A 13,395-nucleotide genomic window follows, 5' to 3' on the forward strand; every position below is an offset into this window, starting at 1 on the left:
AATTCAACCAGTTGTTAAAATTCCATATCATTCCCCGGCAACATCAGATCCGCATATATTCAAATACATACTCGCTGTAATCGATTACGCAATGACGTAATCCGTGAAAAAACAAAACAGGAGTATTATCGCATATCGTATGTTTTTTAGCGACGGAATGCGATCTATCCATGCAAACTTGTTTTAATCGCGATTTCTTTCATCATCGGCTCATTTTTTTCGAACAGAAAATCGCTGCTGCGGGGGTAGATAAGACCAAACTAAACCCATGCAGGCGGAACGAGTCCGATAAGGCTGCAACACCACTGTTATATAACGGAGATCCCCCCAAGTCCCATCGCATTTCGTGTGAGCATCGAGCGAGGCTAGAGCGTCTTCAAGAACCAGAGTCTTCCATTCCTCCAAATCCACCATGTCGAACTACAAACTGACTTACTTCAACCTTGCCGGACTTGGAGAGCCGATCAGGTTCCTACTGAGCTACGGTGGCGCGAAATTCGAGGACAAACGCATCACCCACGATATTTGGCCGCAATTCAAATCCCGTGAGTAGAAACTAGTTTTGATTAAAAAAAGACTTCCCCCATTCCTCTCGTTTTGTTCGACCATATATCGAGGATCGTCCCTCTCTTCGCAGAGACTCCTCTGGAACAGCTCCCGATTCTCGAAGTCGATGGAAAGACGCTCTACCAGTCGAACCCGATCGCTCGATTCCTTGCCAAGAAGTTCAACCTCTTCGGCAGCTCCGACTTCGAGGCCTTCGAGGTTGACGCCACCTTGGAAACCATCAGCGACCTGAGACAGGGTGAGTGCGAGCGACCGAGTCGTCTAATCCAAACCAGTTCCCCCTTTTTCCGTGTTCTAACATGCTGAAATGCTCGTTTCTTAGTGCTCGCAAAATGGGGATTCACCGCTGATGCAGCGCAGAAGTCCGCCGCTGAGGCTGAAACTTTCCAGAAGGTTGCCTTCTACTTGGGCAAGTTCGAGACCACCGTTAAGAAGAACGGAGGATACTTTGTTGGTGGCAAGGTACGTTGGTCGCTTTTCTTATCATGGCTGGTTTTGATGAGCGCTGCGTCACTTGATCTTGTTGTGTCCTACGTGAAACCGATTTTTCATCACATCACTTCTACAATCTCCTCGTTGTTCATTTCGCAACTTTGTCATTCCAGTTGTCGGCCGCTGATATTGTCTTCGCTGGATTCAGCCCCTTCTTCTCGTACTTGGCAGGCAAAGACATTCTCGTGGGTTACCCCAGCCTGAAGAGTCTCGTTGACAAAGTTGTTTCTCAGCCCAGTATCAAAGCCTACATTGCCAAGCGTCCCAAGACGGACTTCTAAGGACGATGTCAAGCGATGTGCGATCAAAGACGAATGACGGAGTGAGCGAAAGAGAAAAAACACCTTCACTTTTCACGAACGAACGAAAAACTGAAATTCTTTAAGATCTCTTCCAACGATTTTACCGAATGAATTTTACGAATTTTGGTACGTGTCTGACGTTCAGAAAAATAAAAATAACGTTTTTAATATATGTTGAGAAATAATGCGTATCTTGATCAATCACCCGGCTGGCTGAAAATACACTAGATTAAAATTACAACCTGGGGAAAATTTTTAACCCGACACAATTCGCCAGTTAATACTTTAATATCTTCCCCGACAATATCTTATCCCATGTTTAATAATCCCGCATAACCGTCTATATTTTACTGCTGTTATGATTATCGCCTTGAGCAAATAAACAGTCAGTGGTATCATTAAGGTTCACGTTTAGCCGGCGAGAAATTCTCAGCTTGAAAATTAGTTACCCTCAAGCTTACGCAGAATCCAACTTTACAACGGCAGTGATTGTGTCTGCGCCTAATTTCGGATTTGATAACCATGCCTCGCGCGATTTAACAACGACATTAAAATTTTTAATCTACACCCATTAGCGTTTGCCAAACTTTTGTCTACAATAAATACGAAAGTGTCGCAACACAGCCTCGAAAATATTCAAGATAAAATTCGTTGATTCTTATTAATGCAGATGCAACGTGTCATGATCGTAGCCTCTCTGACTTTCATAGTTTGCTTTGGTCCTCGGTGTTTTCCTCGCGCCAAACCATCCGTGATATCAACAGGTACAGCAGGTAGGTAGAAACATTCGATACGCGCGCCATCTTTGTATCGGAAACGATTTCTGAACTCAAACAACTCGCACACTTCGTACGAGACGGTCGCCGAGTTCGCAAACGCTTACCGAGTGCTTCCAAATAATTCATTATTGTTTCGAGGGTGCGTAGATCGTGATTGGTGAGTGAGTTATCAGGTGTTTTCTGTGTTCAACCGAAAACGACTGCGATGGATACACGAGCTGCGAGTCGTTGATCTTTGTAAGTATGAAGTTACAAATCGTTTCACTTGTTGATGATTATTATTTTGTTTCGTCTCTGCTCCTCTGGTCAATTATTCTGTGTCGAATATTTCCATGCGATTTTATTTATCTCAACGATTTCAATATCGCGGAGACCTTGACCCTCCGAGGAGGTAATGGGGCCCGAATTTATCAGCTCTGACAGACTGACCCGAATCGTCGTAATCGGTGATTGCGTATCTTTGCTTGGGTACTTCGCAAGATTGCTTTTCAACTTATTCCAAGATGTAATTGTATCGCAAATTTGTGTTATGAGAGCAGAAATAAAATGTGATTAGCACACGTAACTCGTTGCAGAGATATTTTGTGGGGTATTATTAAAGTCATTGGTCTGCGTTATTTCAGACATTAATTATCTGTACTGATTGTATAATTTATTCAACAATGTAGTCGACTTTTTCACGAATAGACACATTCACGGGTACAATTGGTCTACGTATATACAAATCGTACTTACGTACGACGTGATTATGCGGTACGTCGTGCAGACGGATATAACTATAGTTATTATAATAAATACACAAATTTCGCCGGTCGAATGCCAATTAGCGCCTGCTAATTGTTTATTATATATTATTATGATGACATATAAAAATAAATAAATTACTTACATTCTGTTTTCATCAGATATTAATACATGTATTATAGACAAGTTTTTACAATTTTGATAAAAATCGACTTCGCCTTAATCGCGAATTCTGGAACTACAGGACTAGCGAATGCTCTAAGAATATACTCACAGAATTACTCTTTCTTTCAACACGTTTAACGAACCCTTGCGTAAAAACCACGCGAACGTGTTTCACATGATGCTATAATTTGAGGAATACAAATTCCTATACTCTCCTTGTATCATCGAAACTTTGGCTTTAAAAGAACATCACGCAACATCCTGAAGCTGTTACAGTAAAACTTTGAGAATAATATTATATCAGATTTCAGGTTCACAAAAAGTAAGTTTACAAATTTATTTTAATGGCTCAACATCCAGAGCATAACAATAATAATAATAATTTAAGCTCGTCAAGTTTCAGCGAGTGGAAAGAATCGTTTCGGATTGGCATTACGACTGTTTGAAGTTTTTTTCCCCCACACTTTTCTTGTACCATCTTGCTGCTCGATTTAACCACTTCTTCATTTTGCTTTCAATCTGAACGATATATAGCACATCTGGATATTATATCGGTATCGGTTTCCTTCTGCTCTCTCGATAAACTTGGCGTGAAATTTAATTAGACGAGCATCAATCAGCCGGACTTTACACGCATCGAATGACGCGCGAAACTCCAATAAACCGAAACCGGATTCCGCACTTTCCCCCGGTCTCTATCCGTTTTCACGAACTGACCACCGTTGTCGCGGATCGGGCTCAAATAATTTTCCACCTCTTGAAACAACTCGCGGCTACGGAGTCCAGTATATCCAATTTCACGGCGGATGAATTTCGCTTTAATCCCTGAGTGAGAATCTCCGCAAGGACGACGTTGTCGCTTTGGAATGCTTGGCTGATCGTCAAGTGATCAGGTCAAAGTTCACCTCCCCCATGTATCGGGCGAGTTCCGAACCGGTGAATTCCGTCTCGTCCAGATCCTGCAGACTGGAATTACTTATCGTGTTCGCGCTCTCTATGCTCGCCTCGCTCCTCAACCTGGGTGGCGCGCTAGCAACTTCCGGTCTCACTTTAGGCCTGGTGTTCTTCACATCCGAGGCGAACAATCCTCTCGTTCCGAACCGTAGTCTGTCCGCCAGAATACCTGGAGGGAAAAAAACCGCTCAAGTTTTGATTCTAATAGTCGCAAATTCGCGTCTACGACACACAGAATCCACATTTAGAGAAACTGTGGATTAAAATACCGAACGACCCGAGCATCAAAAGCTTAGATCAAAGATTGGAGATCAAACCACTCACCAAGAACCACGGTTTTCTGAGATCGCGGATTCGTTTCCATCGAGTGTTCCTGTGGAACACGATGCTCGAAATTGAAGGCCGCGTTGTTGTTGCCCTCGTTGCAGAGCTTCTTGCTGACCGACGTGGTCATCGTGACTTGACTAGAATCCGAGGATCCTCTGGAGATACTTTTTTTAATATCGTTGCGGAACACTCCTTTCGACTCCTTTGAATTCCCCGTCATCCTTTCCGGGGATCCTTCTACCCCCAGTTCGACAGTTTCTCTTTTGAAAATCCCCTCGACTCCGCCATCAGCCACGTCTAAGGCTACCTGGTGTTGCAACGCTGGTCGTTGCACCTCCTCGCTTACGGAAACCGATCCTGACTGCCGATAATTCGCATCACAGTGTCGATAATCGCAGACTCGCGTCGCACGACGTGACAATGCACTGTAAGTTGGTCTTCGCGGGCTGCTTTTCCACTGAGATTTTCTTCGGCCGCAATGCTGGGACAGCATCGTCTGCGAATTAATTTTCTTTAATTTTACTTGATATGTTCAAAAAACTGATGCTCAAACGCATAAGGACGCGTAAAAATTTTAGTAGATACATAAATAAAGAAGTAAATTGACGAGAAGAATAGACAAGGGTTGAACTTAAATTTCCGTTATTTTACGTTATTATTCGAATATCCACACTTATGTTGAGACTTCTGGTACACACAAACATATTAAGTCTCTGACAAAAAATAGCCACCAATAAATTCGTGCGGGACAAGAGTCATTTTTTTGTGATTCAAAGTGGTCAGCAAAAAAGAATATATCAATAACAACCTTGATAGTTATTGTGGATTTCAAATGCCGGAAGAAACAAAATCAAGTAAAGGTGTACTTGAGGTTCAAATCAATCCCAACCTTATATAGAGTTTGATCTTTATAGATACCTTAAACGCTTCTCGAAACTTGTTGGACATGATGTTGTATAGGAGTGGATTAATCGTCGTCGAGAGATAGTAGAATATCCCCGAAACGTAGGTTAGGGTTGTGTAGACAGTGACTAAAACGGGATGATGTTCCTCCTGGCTCGCACCTTGGGCGTAAACAGCCAGCAGCCTTTGCGCGTGGAAAGGCGCCCAGCAGATGAAAAAAGCGACGACGACTGCCACTGTGAAAACATCGAGATTAAATCACGCGGATGTGGCGGGAGAAAAAAAGTTCGTGAGCTGCCCGCAATATCCGGAATCGAGGATTAAATCTGGAAATAAGAATCAAATCGACCTAAAAGCAACAAGGAAGTGTCGCGATTCGTCGGTAGCTTGCCATTGACGTCGACTTAAAATTAGTCCGTACGCTTTCATATTTAAATTCGAGCGCTGGCGTAAGCGACGGGACTTCTCTCAATTATGGTTTTCAATTGTAGAACGTCGATGATCGAGTATCGAGTGATTACTTAATTTTTAAAGTTATTCGATTTTGCATCAGCCAAATATGGTGGAACTTTATCTCATAACATCTTCATTTTTTTCGTCAACAACGTGAAACGAATTGCTTTTTTCACTAAGCCGATCGATCCAATCTAAGCGTGTTTCCTCAATTTGTCAAAGTCAAGTTAAACCGGCGCACTTGAAAGCATTCAAATGAAACAAAGCAATCCTCGTTGGCCTAGAGAATTTGTTTACGGACTTATCTTATCTCATTGTGCGATACCGCATAGTTGGGGAGTTCTTCGATCCGGATATCATTCGTCGGCAAGCAATCCTCGGTGGTACACCTATATCAACGGCTTTCGCATTCGGAGAAAAGATTTGCTGCATTGGTAGTCAGACAGGCATCACGTATCAGTGCGGAAACACGTTTTCGTCTCTTGATCCACTTTGTCGAGGAAGCCGAGGTCGCAAGGGAGGACGGAACGCTGGAAAATCCGGACTTCCGGCTTCGTGGAATTGTTTTTCTTTCCTCATCCAAAGGGAAGACTCGCGCAAAAAGTATGAACACCGAAACGCCCCTTTTTTTCACCGGTGTCGGGTATATTACGTAGATCGTGGTGCCAATTTTGCCTGAGAATATGCAAATACGGTTTACCCCATGTAGATATGATGGTGAAATTTACTTTCAATCATCTTGCCTGTGCACATATTATGGTCCGCGACTTTTCTCATCGTTACATAGTAATTGTCGAAAATTAGTTTCGCAATTACTTCTCTCAGGTCGATTGATTGCCGAAATATTTATTGTAAAAACGTATCTTCAGAGCCAATTTCACCCCTCACGTTTCTTCTCTACTTATCGAGTCAGAATGTTTTCCTTTCCCTGTCTTACTCGGTACTCAGCCAACAATAGTCTTCTCCGCAGAATCTCGACAAAATATTGTGAAATAAATGAAATCAAGATACGATCGCACTTTTGCCTCGATCCTGTTCCCTAAGGGAGTCTCACGTCTTCTTCGGAATTGTAAAGACGAGCACATCTGTCACTGACATCTGAATCCACCGCCTCAGCGAAACGGAGTAAAATATTTCGGTGGTAGTGAGAGCGTTTCTTAACGCCTGCGATTGGTTCAACGAAATACTTTATACTGATTTAATTAATTAACTCGTTGTTCGTCCTTGCGTAAAACGAACTGCAAGGCGCGTAATAAGAATTGACAATTAAATGTAAGAACTCGAAGCCAAATGAAAAGGCTGGGTAGAATTTCCAATCTAAAATGCTCTTTCGGTCTGATCATTTTTCTTTCCGACCTTACTAGACCTTTCGACTCGTGCCACTTCAATCAATTTCACTCACAAAAGTTGAAACGATGTTTGAGAATGATTGAATTTTACACAATTGCTCTTTGGTCATCAAGAGAGTTTTTTCACTTGAAACGCCGTCTAATGGTGCCATTGACTTCCGCGCCATTTATCAAATTCACAAATTCGATTTGCCACCAATAACGTATTTCGGTAACCAGGTGACTCCGTGAATCCATCGTCACTGATCATGACTATACATGCTGCGCCGAATTTTTCTGTCACATTGAATTGCGATTTGTCCGAGTTAAATTGTCTGCACTCCGCAAATCGAAATTGGTAAACGTGGGTAGAAAAAAAGATCGGATCCTGCGTTAATGGACAAACCACGGATTTGCGGTTATTAGAGGAATCGAGTTTGAGCTTTATCGGTTGTTTTCAAACTTTGGTCGGCGTGTTTTCGGGGTCGTTTGTAACCTCATCAGACTTGCGTGGGATATCTGAAAGAACTAGAGCTGCCTAAATCTGGCGGATTACCAACAACGCGGCTTTATATTCCTGTCATTTCTACTTGGCGTCGTGTTTCGTATGACGATGTATAAATTTTTCATAATTTCCGGTATGATGCAGTTTTTAGAATCGTTGTATTATTCTCGATTTTATTTCGTTGCGATCTGAGAAAAGTTCGCTATTCTGCAAATACGTTTTTAAGGTGAAAATTTTCACCTCGTTTTTACGCTGCGAGCATGAATCTAAGGTGAATAACGATGCGGGTCTGATGAAATTGTTTTCCTTACGTTTCTGCTTACATAAACTGAATCCTTGTAATCAAATTTCTCGGAAATAAAAAGTCCGCCCCTGACCCCAAGCGAAAAATGCAACGAATTGGAAACTCTACCGAATTTCAATTTTTTTTCGGACAAGGTGTTATGGCTTCCAGAAACGTGTCTAATCGTGCCCGAATTGAAATTTACGTACATCTATAAACGTATAAATGTCCCGGTACAGGAATTGATTTGTTCAGACGGTAATGTGTTTGCACATTAAACCTAGAAGCGCGGTATTTCTAAATTTACATTCAAGCTGAACGAAGTATTTGAATTCGCTAATTCTGTTTGAATCAATTCGCAACCAGATGTTCAGATTATTTTCCCACTTCTCATAATTGCCATTTTAAAAGAAGTGGAACTTTTGTCGTTTCCGACAGGTTTTTGTACTGCCAGCAATTTTCGAAATATCCTGAAAAGTTTCCGTCGCATCTCCGAAGCGGAAGTTAATTTTTACTGACAAGCGGTGTTTTTACAGGCGGATAAACCCGCGAAAGAATCTCCTCACTTCTTCCCCTGTTTCCAATTACTTCCAATAATGATTATATCCCAAAGCTAAATCATCCACACCGTTTCCTTTGAGTCCCAGACTTTTTTTTTCGCTTATTATAAAGCCTTCGCTTTAATTCGATTAGTTACTTTTCCTTGAATTAATTAATATTACACCGTATTCCGTTTAACCGTAAACGCGCGATCGACAAGTAAGTATCAACTCGTTTGTACCCGTTAAAAGAATCCATTTTTCCACCCGAATTGAGAATAAATATAATTTTTCAGTAAAGCGAAGCATACTGTGTTCGACGATAGTTTTTCGTTTATTCTTTCTTTTTCATCCATACCGATAAGAAAAATTCGAGTCAAGCAAAGCATTTCGCTGTCATTGATTAACGCCAATTCTCTTTCATTTTACTTAACTTATTCATTCATTTTATGCGTTCGAATTGCGAAACCGACTGTAAATATCACGTCTACTAATCAATTTGTTAATAAAAAAGCCCGGTAAATTCGGGTGTGAAATATCTACCTTTGATTCAAGTCTAATTAATGAAAATAATAAGTCTATACGGCAACGTAACGAACTTTTACGCTACACACTACACGAAAAACTTAAAAATTCATTGTATTTCCGCGGAGTGATACAATTTCTCGTTACCGAAACACTGTCGACACTGTCCAGGCTTACAGCTGTGGTCGAGGAAAGTTTAACAGCACTTGAAAAATTTCGCAATGGGAACTATCTAGTTGAGAGAATATGTGCGGAGTATATCGGGCGGAAAATGTTGTCAGCTTCGAGCCGTAACTTTTAAATTATTACCCCAACCTTGCTTTCGTCGCGGCAATAACCGAAGTATGCGATTTTGACAACCCTAAAGTACTTAAGCGTTGACGGCGGCGCTGCACGCGACGGATTTAACTGATTGCGAGGACAATTATTAGCGCTTTATACAATGCTTATTGTTAACACATGCCATACCAACAGTTACACCGTGATTGGTTAGAGTGTCGTGTCGCGGATTTTGTCGTTCCAATTATTGTAGTCCCAGTGTACAAAAATATACGCTCGAATCGTCGCAAAGCAGAATTTGATCAATCGATCTTCACTTTATCGGTGAAATTGTTGAACCGTTTTTTTTTTTTTTTTTTTTTTTTTTTTCTTGTGAAGTGATTTGATCGAGATCGAATTTATAAATAGTTTATCCAACGCGCTCGAAAGCCATCAAAAATGCCATTTAAAATTTTTTTCAAGATGTAACGTCAGATTAAACAGCACTTGTTGCGCTTTACGATGACTTACGTGTGCACGAATTTCTGCTTCGAGTCGTAAATTAAACCTCTAGCTTATCTTCAGCTATAGCTAAAGATTCACCCGGGAATAGAAATTCTGGAGACAATCGATCTCTCTCCCAGCAGCCTAAAGTTCTCTCAATCACCCCGCTATGTTGCTAGTACCTCACCGTCTTGCTGTTGACAGGTTAAGGGTGGCTAAAGTCTTCTGTTTTCTTGGCGTCAAACGTCATTGGAAATTAACGGCGTTAAAAAAAATTCCAATTCCCTGTGTATTTTCATTTTATTTCTATTTTTTATAGACTTGTTTGCGTCGTTGAATTAACTGACAAAAAGTCCGAAATTGAATTCCATCGAATGTTGTCGACGGTTCGATGGGGCAAAGCTGTTTGGACAGACGGAAAAAATCCCCCTAGTTTTTCGCCTCGAGGCCCGCGTTGCGGTTGCACAAATCCAGTGCTCCTAATTCGTATTTACTGCCCGATGCTCAATAGATCAGTATTAGTCGGTATAAAGCTTGGTGCAGGTTGGAATTGATCAAGTATTACACTAATACTGATTAAGTTCTAAACCTTCGGCGGTTTCCGCTTTTTATGTTCAGGGTTTTCGTTACAATTGGGACATTCGGAGACGGACAAATTCGCCCCTAGAAACCGTCAATGCGGCAAAAACACCCAATAACCGATGATTTATTGGTCACGTTTACGATTCTCGCAAACAAATATGCGGGCCGCATTATTCTCGTTTCTCCTTTCTCGTCGCACGTTGTGGCACGCTAACAATGATATGCTCCACGGAATTTTTACCTGCTCGACGGTTCAGATATGAATAAGACATAAGCTTCGTTTCTGAATAATTAAATGCCCTAACGATCGGAGTAAAGCTAGTTTTTTTTTTCTTCTATCTTTCTTTCTATCTCTTCTTTTTTTCTCAACGTTATTCCTAATCCAGTAGTTATGAATTTTTTCCCAGCTTTGTGAAATGAAGTGATCTACTTAGCCGTTTTAATCAAATCCCTCTCCAGATTGCACAAACACCTGTATATCATAGAAAGAGAGTAAATTTTTTTACGAATAAATAACACCAGCAAGTGCAGTTATAAACATGAAATTTTTCACCCCCATGTATCAGGTGAAATGAAACGATAATTTACGCATCTTATTGGATGTGATCTGAAAATTATCGTCGGCCTCACTATCTACAATATTTCATATCGTCAGATTGCCGTCACGGTAACAAGTTTCATTTCATCGGCATTGTATTCCGCTGCGGCAGTGTTGCTGGAAATCGATCGCGATTTACAATTTTCTGGGTCAAAGTCGTGTGTGCTTTACACTCGTTCTGTCTATTGTGATAAAAATTACGTCATGAGGTCAATTGGCTAGAATTGGTGATTGATTGATCACGATTAAAAAGAAGAACGCGCGTTTCCGCCTGGCCGGCAATTTCGTTGACGACGGAATGGAGATGGATTAGGGATCTTTCTGCATTTCTTTCTTATTCGATTTTCGTTTCCTATTTGACTTCCTATTGTCAACACTTTTTTGGGTCAATTGCGATCAGCCAATATTTACGCCCGATATAAATTGTGCCTACAAACTTTTGCCCTGATTGCAATTCACCGACGATATAATATATCACATTGCGTAATATATTACGTTAGCAGGAAAATTGTATCTAAAACTTCAACTAATCAGACTCAGATTCCCCCTTCGGTAACGAATTATTATTACTTTCTGTTACTTCCTCAGTTGCGAATCTTTTCTACGTGCCCAGGCCAATTTGGTGGCACATAAAACACCGCGAGGATGTTTGTGCAGAGACTCGCGATTATCGGTTCCTGCTGTATTTCCGGCAAATGATGTGAAAAGCTAGTCCAGTACCGTACGATCAATTTTTCATTCTCTCTTCTTGTTCAACCGAATAAACGTAAGTCATGTATCATCCTCAATTAGGGTGTCATCTTCTGTCACATCTGAAATACTGCAGCAATCTTCTTATTTCTCGCTACTATCGTAAAAATATGCAATCTTGTAAATTAACTTTTCGTAGAATCGCGATTCGTAATTAAATTTGGCTAATACTTGTACGTGTGATATTTGAATTGCTAATGATTGTCTCATTTATTTTTTAATATCATTCATGTCATCCAAGGTAATCAACGAACGATATTTTGTCCATCGAATGTAAACTCATCGAGCCGAATACCCTTTTCGCATAATTTTTAGGAGGTGTGCAATTTCACGGTAAGAATTGAACCTCCCTCTCGATCGATAAGGTGAACTAATCTCGCAAAGGTTCATTCGTGATTCGGTGCCCCCTGAATATTCACAAGAATCTGATTTACAATGCATAAGTGCCTTGAAGACGAATTCAAGCAGGATTAGAAAACGAGCAAACGTTGTCGGGTAATACGTGCACCTGTCTGAAGTTGAGCAACTCATTTCACATGCAGGCGTCGCGCGGTTCTTGACATCAAAAACACACACGCACACGTGACTCCCACGTGAATATGGGTAGTGGATAATTGACAATAAGTATTTGGTCCATTTTTACGTTATTCGTATGATGCTCTGCACTCTGTGCTTTGATGATAATGTTAATTTGCCGGCAATCGTTGAAAGTCGCAATATATTTCGAAGAAACTCAAGATCCTGAGAAATAAAATCAGAGAACCGACCGAAACTTGGAATCATTCGTGTACCGAAAAGCGAAAACTTATTTATTTCGTCACAACTGTTGAACTGAATACTGTAATTAATTCTGAATGTTGAAAAAAGCTCAAGCATTAATTAAAACTCCCCGATTTCGACTATCGATGCAAATCTCTTACCCAGCATTCGTATGACGTTCCGTTGAGCGGCCGTTTTGCCTCTGACACTTTCGCCGTTGTTTATGCTGTTGGATATCGATGTCCTCTTGACGGCTGTCAAAAGCCGCGATCGTCTGAGCTTGACGCCGATGAGTACGTAGAGGACGGTGATGATGGTCATCGGGACGACGAAGAACAGCATGGTTGATATTTCGAAGGCATGTTCTAGGATCACCCACTTGACGGTGCACCTCGCGGTTTCCTCTACGGTGGTGCCGTTCTCGTCTTCGCCGTAAACGATGCCGAACTGAATGGCTTGTGGCACAGCCAAGCCGAGGGCGAAGAGCCAGATCGCCACAACGAACTTGACAGCTCTCGAGAGCTTGGACATTGTGTGAGAGACGAAGGGGTGACAAATGGCGACGTATCGTTCGACGGTGAAGGCGGTGATCGTTAGGACGGTCGCGTTGGCCGACGTCTCCGCCGCGAAGCTCTGTATCGCGCAGAATATCTCACCGAAAACGTACGGGAACTGGGACCAGATGTAGTACATCTCTGGAGGTAAACCAGAGACCAGAAGCAGCAGATCCGATATCGCCAGGCTGAAGAGGTAGTAATTGGTCGCGGTGTGCATCGACTTGTTTCTCGCTATTACCACGCAGGTCGAGATGTTGCCGACGACTCCGGTGAGGAATATTGTCACGTAGATTATCGTTATCGGTATGACGATGTAGAGAGGATCCCTTCGCGAGGGTTCTTCCAGTTTCAAGTACTCGGCGATCCCTCTTGAATCGTTGCAAGCCGAATCATTCTCCTCCCTAATCCCACTGCCCGGAAAAACTGTTTCGTTTTCAAACATTTTCAGTCGATACAAAGACACTGCGAACCGATTCGTGATCCAATGTCGAACGCGATTCAACCGCTCAGACGTACTTCGT

General features: G+C 41.7%; 2 protein-coding genes across 2 annotated transcripts; one reads left to right on the forward strand and one right to left on the reverse strand.

The window, feature by feature from the left end:
* Positions 1-330: 330 nt before the first annotated feature.
* LOC124410497 (glutathione S-transferase-like) lies at positions 331-1,393 on the forward strand. Its single transcript, XM_046888933.1, has 4 exons — positions 331-545; positions 638-805; positions 890-1,029; positions 1,173-1,393. Exons 1-4 carry the CDS (start codon positions 413-415, stop codon positions 1,338-1,340), a joined length of 609 nt encoding a protein of 202 aa, XP_046744889.1. The 5' UTR covers positions 331-412; the 3' UTR covers positions 1,341-1,393.
* Positions 1,394-3,505: 2,112 nt separating this feature from the next.
* On the reverse strand, positions 3,506-13,335 carry LOC124405047 (pyrokinin-1 receptor-like). The gene is made up of 4 exons (XM_046879626.1): positions 12,479-13,335; positions 5,249-5,469; positions 4,328-4,826; positions 3,506-4,172 (listed from the first exon to the last, which is right to left on the reverse strand). Exons 1-4 carry the CDS (start codon positions 13,314-13,316, stop codon positions 3,931-3,933), a joined length of 1,800 nt encoding a protein of 599 aa, XP_046735582.1. The 5' UTR covers positions 13,317-13,335; the 3' UTR covers positions 3,506-3,930.
* Between the last annotated feature and the right edge of the window lie 60 nt (positions 13,336-13,395).

The sequence above is a fragment of the Diprion similis genome, chromosome 1 (genome assembly GCF_021155765.1).
Source record: "Diprion similis isolate iyDipSimi1 chromosome 1, iyDipSimi1.1, whole genome shotgun sequence".
In the NCBI taxonomy this organism is placed as follows: domain Eukaryota; kingdom Metazoa; phylum Arthropoda; class Insecta; order Hymenoptera; family Diprionidae; genus Diprion; species Diprion similis.